This window comes from Camelina sativa, chromosome 11, assembly GCF_000633955.1.
Source record: "Camelina sativa cultivar DH55 chromosome 11, Cs, whole genome shotgun sequence".
Classification (NCBI taxonomy): domain Eukaryota; kingdom Viridiplantae; phylum Streptophyta; class Magnoliopsida; order Brassicales; family Brassicaceae; genus Camelina; species Camelina sativa.
In genome coordinates, this window is record NC_025695.1 from 47,386,109 (window position 1) to 47,397,383 (window position 11,275).

The 11,275-nt window shown below is 36.0% G+C and overlaps 2 protein-coding genes and 1 long non-coding RNA gene across 5 annotated transcripts in view; all 3 read left to right on the forward strand.

Moving 5' to 3' along the window:
* The window catches only part of LOC104726948, a 55,900-nt gene continuing 44,985 nt past the window's right edge, over nucleotides 361-11,275 (forward strand). The window contains exons 1-3 of the mRNA XM_010445928.2: nucleotides 361-1,049; nucleotides 1,404-1,795; nucleotides 1,900-2,200. Of these exons, the coding sequence (XP_010444230.1) occupies nucleotides 791-1,049; nucleotides 1,404-1,795; nucleotides 1,900-2,200 (952 nt within the window). The 5' untranslated portion in view covers nucleotides 361-790. The remainder of the gene's footprint in view (nucleotides 1,050-1,403; nucleotides 1,796-1,899; nucleotides 2,201-11,275) is intronic.
* Nucleotides 2,600-4,092, forward strand: LOC104726956. Of its 3 annotated transcripts, none has more exons than XM_010445934.2 (5): nucleotides 2,600-3,015; nucleotides 3,133-3,210; nucleotides 3,378-3,452; nucleotides 3,718-3,842; nucleotides 3,929-4,092. In XM_010445934.2, exons 1-4 carry the CDS (start codon nucleotides 2,944-2,946, stop codon nucleotides 3,823-3,825), a joined length of 333 nt encoding a protein of 110 aa, XP_010444236.1. In that variant the 5' UTR covers nucleotides 2,600-2,943; the 3' UTR covers nucleotides 3,826-3,842; nucleotides 3,929-4,092. The 3 variants fall into 3 exon arrangements, with proteins under 3 accessions (XP_010444236.1, XP_010444238.1, XP_010444237.1); XM_010445936.2 differs by having other exon boundaries at nucleotides 3,718-3,826; XM_010445935.2 differs by having other exon boundaries at nucleotides 3,718-3,821.
* Nucleotides 6,076-6,423, forward strand: LOC109127669. The gene is made up of 3 exons (XR_002034220.1): nucleotides 6,076-6,151; nucleotides 6,237-6,321; nucleotides 6,402-6,423. It is a non-coding gene; the product is annotated as an uncharacterized LOC109127669 (long non-coding RNA).

Below are 11,275 nucleotides of genomic sequence, written 5' to 3' on the forward strand. Positions count from 1 at the left end.
AATTAAAATTAAATATTAATTAAATAAAAATTTTTAATTAAAAAAACGAAAATAAGGAACATATTAAATAAAATAAATTGTAGAAAAATAAAAAAATCTATTAAAATCAAAACTAATTTAAACTTAACAAATAAGATTTTTTTTTACATATTAATTATATATTTTTACTTACTTCACAATTATAACAAAAATTTTGTTTAACTGAAAAAGAATTTAAATAAATAACAAAATAAATTATTACAAATTTTTATCAAAAAAGTTCACTCCCCGTTTTTCTGCGGGATAACACCTAGTAATATATTAAATGAAGATAAATATTACTATTATTTTATGAAGATCTGTTCATTTGGCTCTCGGAGAATCGGTTCGCTTGGATTGGATCTGGATGGATGGTAATGAAGATCTGTTCGCTTGGCTCTTGGAGCCGATTTCATCTTCGATTCTGTCTGTGAGGTATCATTATTACGTGTGACAATGATGAGGCTGACAGACAAACCGGAGAATAATTGACTTCGAGAGCCAAGCGAACAGATGTTTTCTTAACCTTTGTTTCTTGTATAGGAAGACGCAAAGCTGTTTGTAAAGAATTCACCTTTAGCTGGCTTGATTTATCTTGACATTTATTTTTCCTTTTATTTAATTTTATTCTCCTTCTTATAAAAACAGCTAAATAAATAAATAACTGCAAAGACTTAATTAGGCCCATTTAGTCTGGTGTATATAAAAAGAAAGAAACCCTACTACCGGATCGAGGGACTTGTGTCTGTTATTAGATTTTTAGGTTTAGAGGATGGGCCGTCGCGTCTCAAGGAGGTGGGAGGAACCGGCGAAGGCTGCTAAAATAGCGGTATGGTGGGACATGAAGGACTGTCCGATCCCAGAGGGTTATGATGCTCGTCTCTTCCGTCCGAGTTTAGAAGCGGCATTCAAGAGTGTTGGCTACTCTGGTCCTGTCTCCATCACTGCCTATGGCGACCAAACACAAACCCCTGATCACATCCTGCGAGTGCTCTCTTCCACTGGAGTCGCTGTTGCACATACCAGACCCGGTTAGTCCAAATTTTATCGATCTCTGGAAATTTCCTCTATGTATTTAAACTGGAAGTAGCACTGACACGGGAACTGGTTCGGTAGTATCCTCACTTTTTTTGTGTGTGTTTTGCTCTGTTCTGTTTATTTCTTTTATTTAATAAACTCCCAAATAATAATTAGTAAAATAATTTAGCAAACGCTTAATAAGTTAATAGCTGACTTAATCCTTTTTTTTCCTTGGTACTGGCTGGAACAGAAAGCACATTTAACCTCACTTTTTGTGTTTTTGCTCTGTTTTGTTTTGGTTAAGCAAACGGTTAATAAGTTAATTTAGCTAAAGTAATCCTTTTTTTTCCTCTGTACTGGAACAGAAAGCACAAACTCACTCATGTATGCGGATATGGTGGAATGGCGAGGTAAAAATCCTGCTCCGGCTTCAATGATGATCATATCCAATCAGGTGCACACTGTCTTCGCTTGGGATCTGGCCCGGCTACAACAACGGACGCTATACAACCTTTTTCTGGTTTATTCAATCAAGTATCAATATATGACAATCCTGGAAACTTGTAGAGAGTGGGTTTGGGAAAGATTACTAGGGTACGCGGATGATGAGACCAGAAGCGCACCACTTGTTCAGGAGAAGCGCAGTGACACGGGCGAGTTATCATCTGCCACGCTTTACTGCAAATCTTGCAACTTCGATTCCCAAAGCCCTGAAGATTTCAGGAAGCATCTCTCGAGTTATAAGCATAAACGAGAAGTACGTATCCTCTCTCTCTCTCTCTATACTTGTATATCAATTGTTTCATTGTCTACTACCTATATTTTGAGCAACTACCTCTGTTTCCACTCTCTGTCAAGCAGGAGGCTATAGACCCTACGGAGAAAGTAGTTGACTGTGTAACAGAGAAGTGGGCAAGGGACTACCCGGCGACGCCTGAATACGCGACAGCTCAGATAGTGGTGTGGTGGGACTTGTTTGAATGTCCGATCCCCAAGGGATATGATGCTCGTCGGGTCCGGCCGAGTTTAGAAGCGGCATTTAAGAATCTTGGCTACTCTGGTCCTGTCTCCATCACTGCCTTTGGCGATCTAAACCGTATCCCTGATCACCTCCTGCGAGGTCTCTCTTCCACTGGAATCGTTGTTGTGCATACCGGTTACGGTTAGTCCATTTGGTTAGTCCATCTTAAAATATTTCATCTATGCCTACTGATCAATGGCTGCTTTCCTTTGTTGAAACAGCTTACAAAGAAACTCTAATTTATGAAGATATTGAGGTTTGGGTAGATTCTATTCCTCCTCCGGCTACTATTATGGTCATAACGGATAGGTTGGATCTGATCTATTCAGTTTCTCTTGTCAAGCTACTACAAGTGCACAAACACAAGCTTTTTCTGGCCTATTCATGTAGGCCTCGCAAAATGTGAGCCCTGCTCACTTCTGCCGAGTGGCTCTGGGAAAGCTTACTTGCAGGTGTTTGTTTGTCTGTCTGTCCTCTCATCGGTCATCCAGTACTGTTTGAAATAACCATTAAACTAATTACGATGTTTCTTTTCCACAGTTCCAGAGACAAGTGGACACGTTCTTCACAAGTGCAGCACAAATGAAAGTTTTTCCACAGTTGAGACAAGAAAACACGTTCTTCACAAGTGCAGTACAAGTGAAAGTTTTTCCACTCTATCAGAAACAAGTGGACACGTTCCTCGCAAGTGCAGTAAAATTGAAAGTTTTTCCACTCTTTCAGAGGCAAGAGAACACCTTCATAATTGCAGTAAAAGTGAAATTTTTTGCACAGTTTCAGAGACTAGAGTACACGTTTTTTCCTCTAATCTAGAGGCAAGAAGCCACGGTATTCAGAAGTTCGTTAAAAGTAAAAGTGAATCAACCTCAGTATTTTATTGCGAAATGTGTCTCTGTTATTACGAAAGCCTTGATGATTTCAGGACGCATCTCTCAACTGAAGAACATACACAACAAGTAAGTATCCCTCTCTCTCTCTCTGTCTCCTTGTATCATAATTAATTAACATTGTTTCATTGTCTAACCATTTGAGCATTAACCTGTTTAACTGTTTCCACTCTCGTCGTCATGCAGGAGGGTTATATTAATGGGTATTTTCAATCTAGGGAGAAGGTTCATTCGGCCGAGTACGATCCAGAGGGTTGGCTAGAGGCAAGTTTTTCTTAATGTTAACTAAAGATTTGTTGCTAAAAGGCCCCAAAACATTAATTGAAAGAAGAAAGTGTGCTTCTTGATTTAGTCGTACAGACAGAGATAAAAAAGAAAAAAAGTCCCATGTTTCCAATATGCTCATGTTTCATTCATATACAATGTTGTAGGTATGCGAGATGAGACGTAAGGTGAAGAAGGAAACTAAGTCATTCGAGTACGATCGAGGGCATTGGCTCCGACAGGCAAGTTTTTCTAAATGAAAACTAAATATTTTCAACAGATAGATGCGATTTTCTCATAAAACAGTTGGGGTCCCCAAATGTGAAAATAGAAAGCATGAAATTGGTTTACTGGCTCTGTTTTGTTGCTGAAAGGCCCTAAAACGTTGAAAATAGAAAGTGTGCTTGTTGATTCAGTCGTAGGGACTGAGATAAATAAATAAATTTTTAAAAAAGCCCCATGTTTCCAAAAATGCTCATGTTTCATTATCTGATATACATATTGTAGGAAAAACGTAGGAGGAAAGCATTCCGGACGATTTTTCCTCTTCGTTTACGTCTTACTAATCGTGGGCGTAGACCTCGACGAAAATCTCCAACCTGCAAGGAAGAGTAATGTATTTATAAATATATGTTAGTAACTTAAAATTAAACCTGAAAGTCTCATGTTGTCACTTTTCCAAGTGCTCATTGTTTCATTATTTGATATAATGTTGTAGGTAGAAGAGATCAAACGTAGGAGGAAAGTATTCGGGACGGGTTTTCATTTACGTCATACTCTAATCGTAGAGCTCGACGAAAATCTCAAACCTACAAGAAAGAGCGGTGAAATTGTTACCAAGTCGGTCATCACTGTGTAATTTTTAGTTTGTAGCCTTTTATGTTTTTTNCCAAGTCGGTCATCACTGTGTAATTTTTAGTTTGTAGCCTTTTATGTTTCAATTTGAAGCACTATTGTATTTTTTCATTTCGTTTTGCTTGTTTAAAACAATGCTTATATAAAGCAAGTTACTGATGGTAGTAATGTTATTTTAAATATTAAATTAAAGGTTGTTGTTTTTCAAATTTATTTGAATGCCATATAAATCTTTTCAAGTTTCAACTTCGAAAGGAACACCATCAGAAAACCTCCCTCTTCTATATCTTGGCCCATACGGAGTTCAACACCTCACCGTTTGATATACACAGTAAGCAAGCCATTACATAATGGGCCAACAAATGGGCCGTGTCCATTACGGGACCTTTTCACCTTCTGAACCGCAGCGTTTTTAGATATTTTTCGGCTAAAGGCCGCGTTTTGTCGAGGAAGTCTCTAAGCGAGTAGGCATGGGCAAAATACCCGGATCCAAAGATCTGATCCGAACCCGATCCAAAAAACCCGATCCGAATCCGTATCCGAAATTGTAAAATATCCAAACGGGTTCTATATCTCTAAATCCAAAAATCCGAACCCGAACCCAATCCGAACCGAAATCCGAATGGATATCCGAATATACCCACATTATTAATATATAGTAGTAATATATTAGTAATACTTATAATTTTAATAATATAAGTGTCTAAAATATTCAGATTTTTAGATATTTTCGATAATTTGAAGTACTTAAACTGTTTATTAGTAAATTTGAGTAAAAAATACTCTAAATTTTTAGATAAATTGCGTGTTATTGAATAATTTAGACTAAATTAGATACTAAAATTTTGAATTTTGTGAACTTCGGGTAATCCAAATCCGAACCCTAAATACCCGAACCGAACCCGATCCGAATCCGAAGTGTAGAAATACCCAAACGGGTTCTATACTCTAAACCCGAAAACCCGAAATAGCCGAACCGAACCCGAACGGGTACCCGAATGCCCAGGCCTATAAGCGAGTTAGAGAGTCTCTTTTGTCGTCGACTCGTCTCTGCATCAACTATACCGGCGACTTTTGATCGGAGATTCTCATTCCCAGAAGAGGCAAGCCCTTGAAAACAGGCAGTTAATATTAAATTAAAGGAACACCATCAGAAACCAAATTTATTGAAAGCCATATAATCTTTTCAAGTTTCAACTTCGAAAGGAACACCATCAGAAAACCTCCACTCTTCTATATCTTGGCCCATACGGTGTTCAACACCTCACCGTTTGATATACACAGTAAGCAAGCCATTACATACTGGGCCAACAAATGGGCCGTGTCCATTACGGGACCTTTTCACCTTCTGAATGCTCCTTAACCGCAGCGTTTTTAGATATTTTTCGGCTAAACGCAGCGTTTTGTCGAGGAAGTCTCTAAGCGAGTTAGAGAGTCTCTTTTGTTCTGTTGTCGTCGACTCGTCTCTGCATCAACTATACCGGTGCATATCTGAGGTCACGCTTGTTACTCTCTCTTTAGCTTTAGTGAAGCACAGAGATTGCTTTATATATGTAAATGAATGTGAGAGTTGATTGCACTGAATCCAGACTATAAAGCCTACCAAACGCCGCCGCTGTTTTCTGATGATTGGCAATTACCATATGCATGAGGATAGAGATAGTGTACAGAAGTATGATCAAATTAGCTGCTCTGATTATCGGTTTGTTTATATGGGTGGAGAAGGTCTGAGTAAAAAGATCAAACAAACTGTTTGAGTGTTTTGGCCTTTGGAGAAAGCTAATGATTTATGAACTCTTGCCTACACGCTGATGTATTTAGATCTTATAGTTGGTCAGCTAACGTATGTTGTAAAAAAAGATGGCTTTTCCTTCCTCCTCCTCAAATTCATCTTGTTTATGACAGGCAAGTGTGTTTTTTTATCCTATTGGTCATGTGACCTTTCTGTGAATTGTCTGTGATCCACATTTCTTCACTCAGGTGTTGTTAGCCTTATAGTTAGATGATTTTTTTCAGGTACATGAAGAATTGTGTTTATAACATCTTTGAAGAGGTGAATGAAACTAAATTCCCCGGTTTTAAGAAGGTAAAAAAAATCACCTGGTCTTACCCTCAATCAGTAATTTCGTTTTTCACCACGTGCTTATTCACATTTTATGGTTTGCATTCAGACCACCTGGCTTGAGTGCATTCAAGAACCCGGTGAAGTTATCTTTGTTCCCAGTGGGTGGCATCATCAACATTGTATATAACTTGGTATCTCTTTCCCTCTCATTGTATGTACACCAACTGACCAACATTGTTTTCTTGAATTTTCTCGATTATTTTATTTACAGGAAGACACGATATCTATAAACCTTAACTGGCTCAATGCATACAACCTATCTTGGGTGGTAATGACTTCTCGACTTGTGTTTCTAATTTTCTATATTAGGATATATGAAAATGAACTAAAATAGGAAGTACTCATGTCTGCTTGAGTTTCTGGAAGGACTACAAGGACACTGAAGAGTCAATAGAAGACATAAGAGACATATGTGATGATTTTGAAGCTATTTTCCAGCGCAATCTTGCTGCCAACAACACAGGTTCATGCATGAATTATCTCAATTTGACAGATCCGTGTCTTTATTTTCCCAATTTATCTCCTTTTCGTAATCTGATTGTTAGTTGGAGCTTTACACTTCAATTTTATACGTATATATATATATATAGAGAGAGAGAGAAATTCCACATTTCGATATGGTTCTGTGCATTGTAAATGTTAGGAAGCTGAGTCATCAGGACTAGGAAGCATGTTAGACTCTTCGAATCCATCAGCAGCCTACATACTGGCTGCTGGCAGCACTATCGCCTCTCTCAGCCTCACCACCATCCTCAAAAGTGTCCTCGTTACTAAGTTCTGTTACGTACACCAACATTGTTCTTGTTGTTGTTTCTGTTGTCATGAACATATCTACCATTGCATTTAACAGTTTTATTTTTCTTGTATATGAACATATCAACTCTCACTTGTTGTGACTCTCTTGTAGATCATAGAGAAGGCCCCCGAGGGACAGAAAGTACGAGTAATCGACACAGATGGGATATTAGAGCTTGTGATAGGATTTGCTACCGCCTCTGCCTACTACTGAAACTGAAACTCATAAAGATAATGATGAAGAAGAAACAGACAACGTTGAACAGTCGTAACATGCAAATAAAGTTTTCGAGTTGTTTATCTTTTTAGCTTAAAATATATATATATATATATATATATATATATATATATTATGTAATCTAGGTTCAAATCGAGACTGAAATTGAACTAAACTAGATGGAGTTAGAGATGATTTAATTTTTGTTTCATATTCTATAATCGCTAAGATCGTATTCAAAAAAAAAAAAAAGGAATCGAAATTCGTAAACTAAATTGTGCACCATGCATGTAGAGAGATTAGGTCCATTACTTTCGTGATTTACAAAACATAGAGGTATACGACCCACAAAAGTAGAGAGGAATATATTCTACAATTATACTAAGAAAAACAAAACAAAAAAAGGAATACTAGACCTTATTTTATATACTTTTCTTGTCGAATATTATTTCAAAATTTCGTTGGATAAGCATAAGGTTTGACATCTTGACATATAACAAAATAGGTATCTCAATTCTCAACCTTTTTGAAAGCATATGTAATCCATTCCATTTTAACTTGTAAATTAAAGATAGGGTATAGAAATATTCAAAATTCGTATACATATGGTTGAGTTGGAGTATACACTACATAAAATCAAAATTTTCGTATATTAGACACGTATTCGGATCATGGTGTTAATGAAAATTCAAGAAGAAACACTATTGTTGGTTTGTGATCTCAATTAGACATAGCCTCAGTTCATTATAATGTGATGTTTCAGTTGTGATCATCACTGTAAATGAATACTATTGTGTTTGATCAGTTACGTTGGTTTGGCTTAAGCATGATGCTGTTAGTAAGTTAGAATAATTTTTGATATGCTTCTACTGCTTTCCTTAATTAGTACCTATACGAAATTGTAAATTCTTTAAGAATACTCGATTTACTAGCTAGTACTCTATCTGCCTAACGCTAGCAAATCACACAATTCTCTCGAGCTTTCGACATATTTACCTATATACTCTATTTTTTCAAATGTTGTACATTGTATATCAACATCATATGTTATCTCGTCCAAATAACATATGATAGTTCATAAGTTCATGATGATATGATGATGTAACGAACAAATAACGAGTGATGCAATGGAACAAAAGATACGCGGGCGAGATAGAGATATACTTTTATTATCTTTAAAAAGTGGGTCTCTCGAGCTTTCTACATATTTATTTACCTATATACTCTATTTTTTCAGATGTTGTATTGTATATCAACATCATATGTTATCTCGTACGTTAAGACTCATAATTTCATGATGATATGATGATGTAACGAACAAATAACGAGTGATGCAATGCAATGGAACAAAAGATACGCGGGCGGGATAGATACAGTTTTATTATCTTTAAAAAGTGGGTCTCGCTAGCTAAATTGTGGAGAGATATATATAAATGTGCCAAAGAAATTGTCTTATCTTGTGTGATTTATTCTCTCTTCACACTATTCTCGATGCCCTTTTATTCCTCTTTCCTTTCTTTTTAGTATTAGTTTTTAGTTTTTTTTTTTTTTTTTAAATATCATGTGATGAATCAACTATGAAGTATTCTCCCTAGATCCTTACAATCTTCAGTTTCCCACTTGTCACATAAATTTACGAAGCTTTCTCTTTAAAGTTATTTGTATTTTCGGGTCATTACCTAATAACCCAATACAATTGTGTGATACGAATGATTAACAGTATGTAATGAGTCCTCTAAATGAAGTTTGTATTCGTGTAATCTAGGTTATATATGACTAGGTCTGGGCTTTGTTCACAGTATTTTTCTCGTTTTGACGACCAATCCTGCATATTAAGCTATTTTTATCATTCATTTGATTTGTAGGTATCAAATCTCTGTCGTAACATCATATATTGTAATATAAACGCTTCATGGAGATCTCTTAGAATCTGCATTTTGTAATGCGTAATTTGGACAAAACACCAAACTAATTATCTTTTTTTTTTCTTCATTTTCTTAAGTATCAAAAGACTGTGTAGTGCACCCAAAATTCATGGAAAACCTAGCTAATCTCTTCCGTATCTTTTTGATGTATTGTTTAGTTCGGCAAACTCTTAAGGATCTTGTATTTTCTATTTTATTTGTTCTTATTGAACTTAAGTGAATCGCAAGGGTTAATTAATATGTATATATGTATTCCACCACAAAATATGCAATCTCAAACTCGCTTTAATTTGATTATTTGATAACTAAACTGTTTCTTAATTAACTGAATTTTCATAAATACACTCAATGTTATTATTAGTATACTGGCAAGACTAATTCGAAGTTTGAGCCTCGAAGGTTATTAATCCATGGAAGCCGGCTAAGAGAGAAACTTTTACATACAAAAAAAAGAGAGTTATTCAGAGACAAAAAAAAAAAGAAAACACAGATTACGAATAACCTCTTTTCTTTGATGATCAGTTAAGGGAAATACTTTCCTAACAATGAATGCATCGTTAACCACATTTAACATTTTGCAGGATAGTAATAGTATTATATTTTTATTTAAGAAGGTTTGAAAAGAGAAAAACAAATTCATAACTTTAGACTATTTTTATCCTACCGTCGGGGAAATTATCTGGTTAATTAACAAGCGTAAAGCTTAATCTAAAAAAACGAAATCTGTTTATTGAAAAGCACTTTTACTTACAGCTCTCAAACTTTTGTCTCTTCTTTATCATCGGATCAAACTCTTTAACCTTTATTTCGAAATCCAATAATAAGAAAATATCAAAAGTGGTTTGTTAACTCTTTGAATAATTTACTAATGATTCAGGGCAGTCAGAAAAACCAAAAACTTGAACCATATTATTAACAACACATGTAGGGAAAGTGACATGTGGCAAGAGAATAGATATTTTGCTTGAGAGGAGCGAGCGAGTGGAAACCCATCCCATTACTAGTCTAGTCTCTAGTCCAGTCCCAGTAGTGGACTAGACACAGACAAAACTTACGATAAAAATATTATTGTCTCTCACTTTTGTCTCTGTTGTGTGACGATCAAGCCGCTATTTCCGAACCCATCCGACGGCTCACCTTGTTCGTTTAGGTCCCACGGCTTTAGTCGTAACCGTTGGATTTGATAAAGACGATTTGGTCAAGTTGACGTAGACCCACCCTAAGAATGTGGGTCCGAAGATTTTGGAACCACCGACGCTTTCTTTTTCCTCCTTCTCCGCCACATCCGTATCTATACACTTATTAACTTATAGAGACATTTCAAAATGCTTAATGTATCAATAATTGAATTACCGAGAGATACATTAAGCATTTTTCTTCGAAATAACGTTTTATTAATTTGAAATGATTTATACTAGTAATATATAAAATACTACAGTAGTATTAAACTTGGAAAAAAGGAAGAAAAAAAACATATAAGTGTGAACTAATAGTAACTTAAGTAGTAGAAGTAGCTTTGAGTGGAGACAGCAATCCCGAGGAGAAGAAGGGTCCTCTTGTCGCTTCCTTCTTAAACACATCCCAACCCCCAAACTCTTCCTTGCCTTTTCATCTCATTTCTCTTCTCCTCCCTCTCCCTCTCTCTCTTGATTTTGTTCAACAACTTCTCTTAAAATTCTCACTCTCCCCCAAACTAAACAAGCAAACAAAACACAAAATGGGTCTCACTTCTCTTCAAAATGTTTTTGTATATTGTCTCCTTTCCAAATGAAGATATATAGGACTTCAACCAATTCAAGCTAAATTATTTTGTTAACTATAAACACAAAAATGACAAAATATTATGAAGATCTGTTTGTGTTTTATACGTACTTCATTAAAATTTGAAATTTGGCGGCACTCTAAGGAATATTCCAGTTGGGGATGGATGCCGGAAAAACAAGAAACCAGGTTCCTCTAAATCCTCCTCCTCCACTTCTTCCGGCAAAAAGCCATCCAACATCGTTACCACTAATACCACTGATCTAATTAGCACATTCTCATCAAAATTACCAAAACTCACCTCTAGGATTTTCACATTTTGGTGGGATGATGGGGTCTTACTCAACTCCGGAGCACAGTAACGTTGGTTTCTTGGAGAGCAAGTAT

Bases quoted from the DNA above. Each gene is read 5' to 3' on its own strand.
- LOC104726956 (XM_010445934.2), top strand. From the start codon at position 2,944: ATGTGTCTCTGTTATTACGAAAGCCTTGATGATTTCAGGACGCATCTC. The intron at 3,016-3,132 runs GTAAGTATCCCT...GTCGTCATGCAG, and splicing joins CTGAAGAACATACACAACAA to GAGGGTTATATTAATGGGTA. The intron at 3,453-3,717 runs GCAAGTTTTTCT...TACATATTGTAG, and splicing joins GAGGGCATTGGCTCCGACAG to GAAAAACGTAGGAGGAAAGC.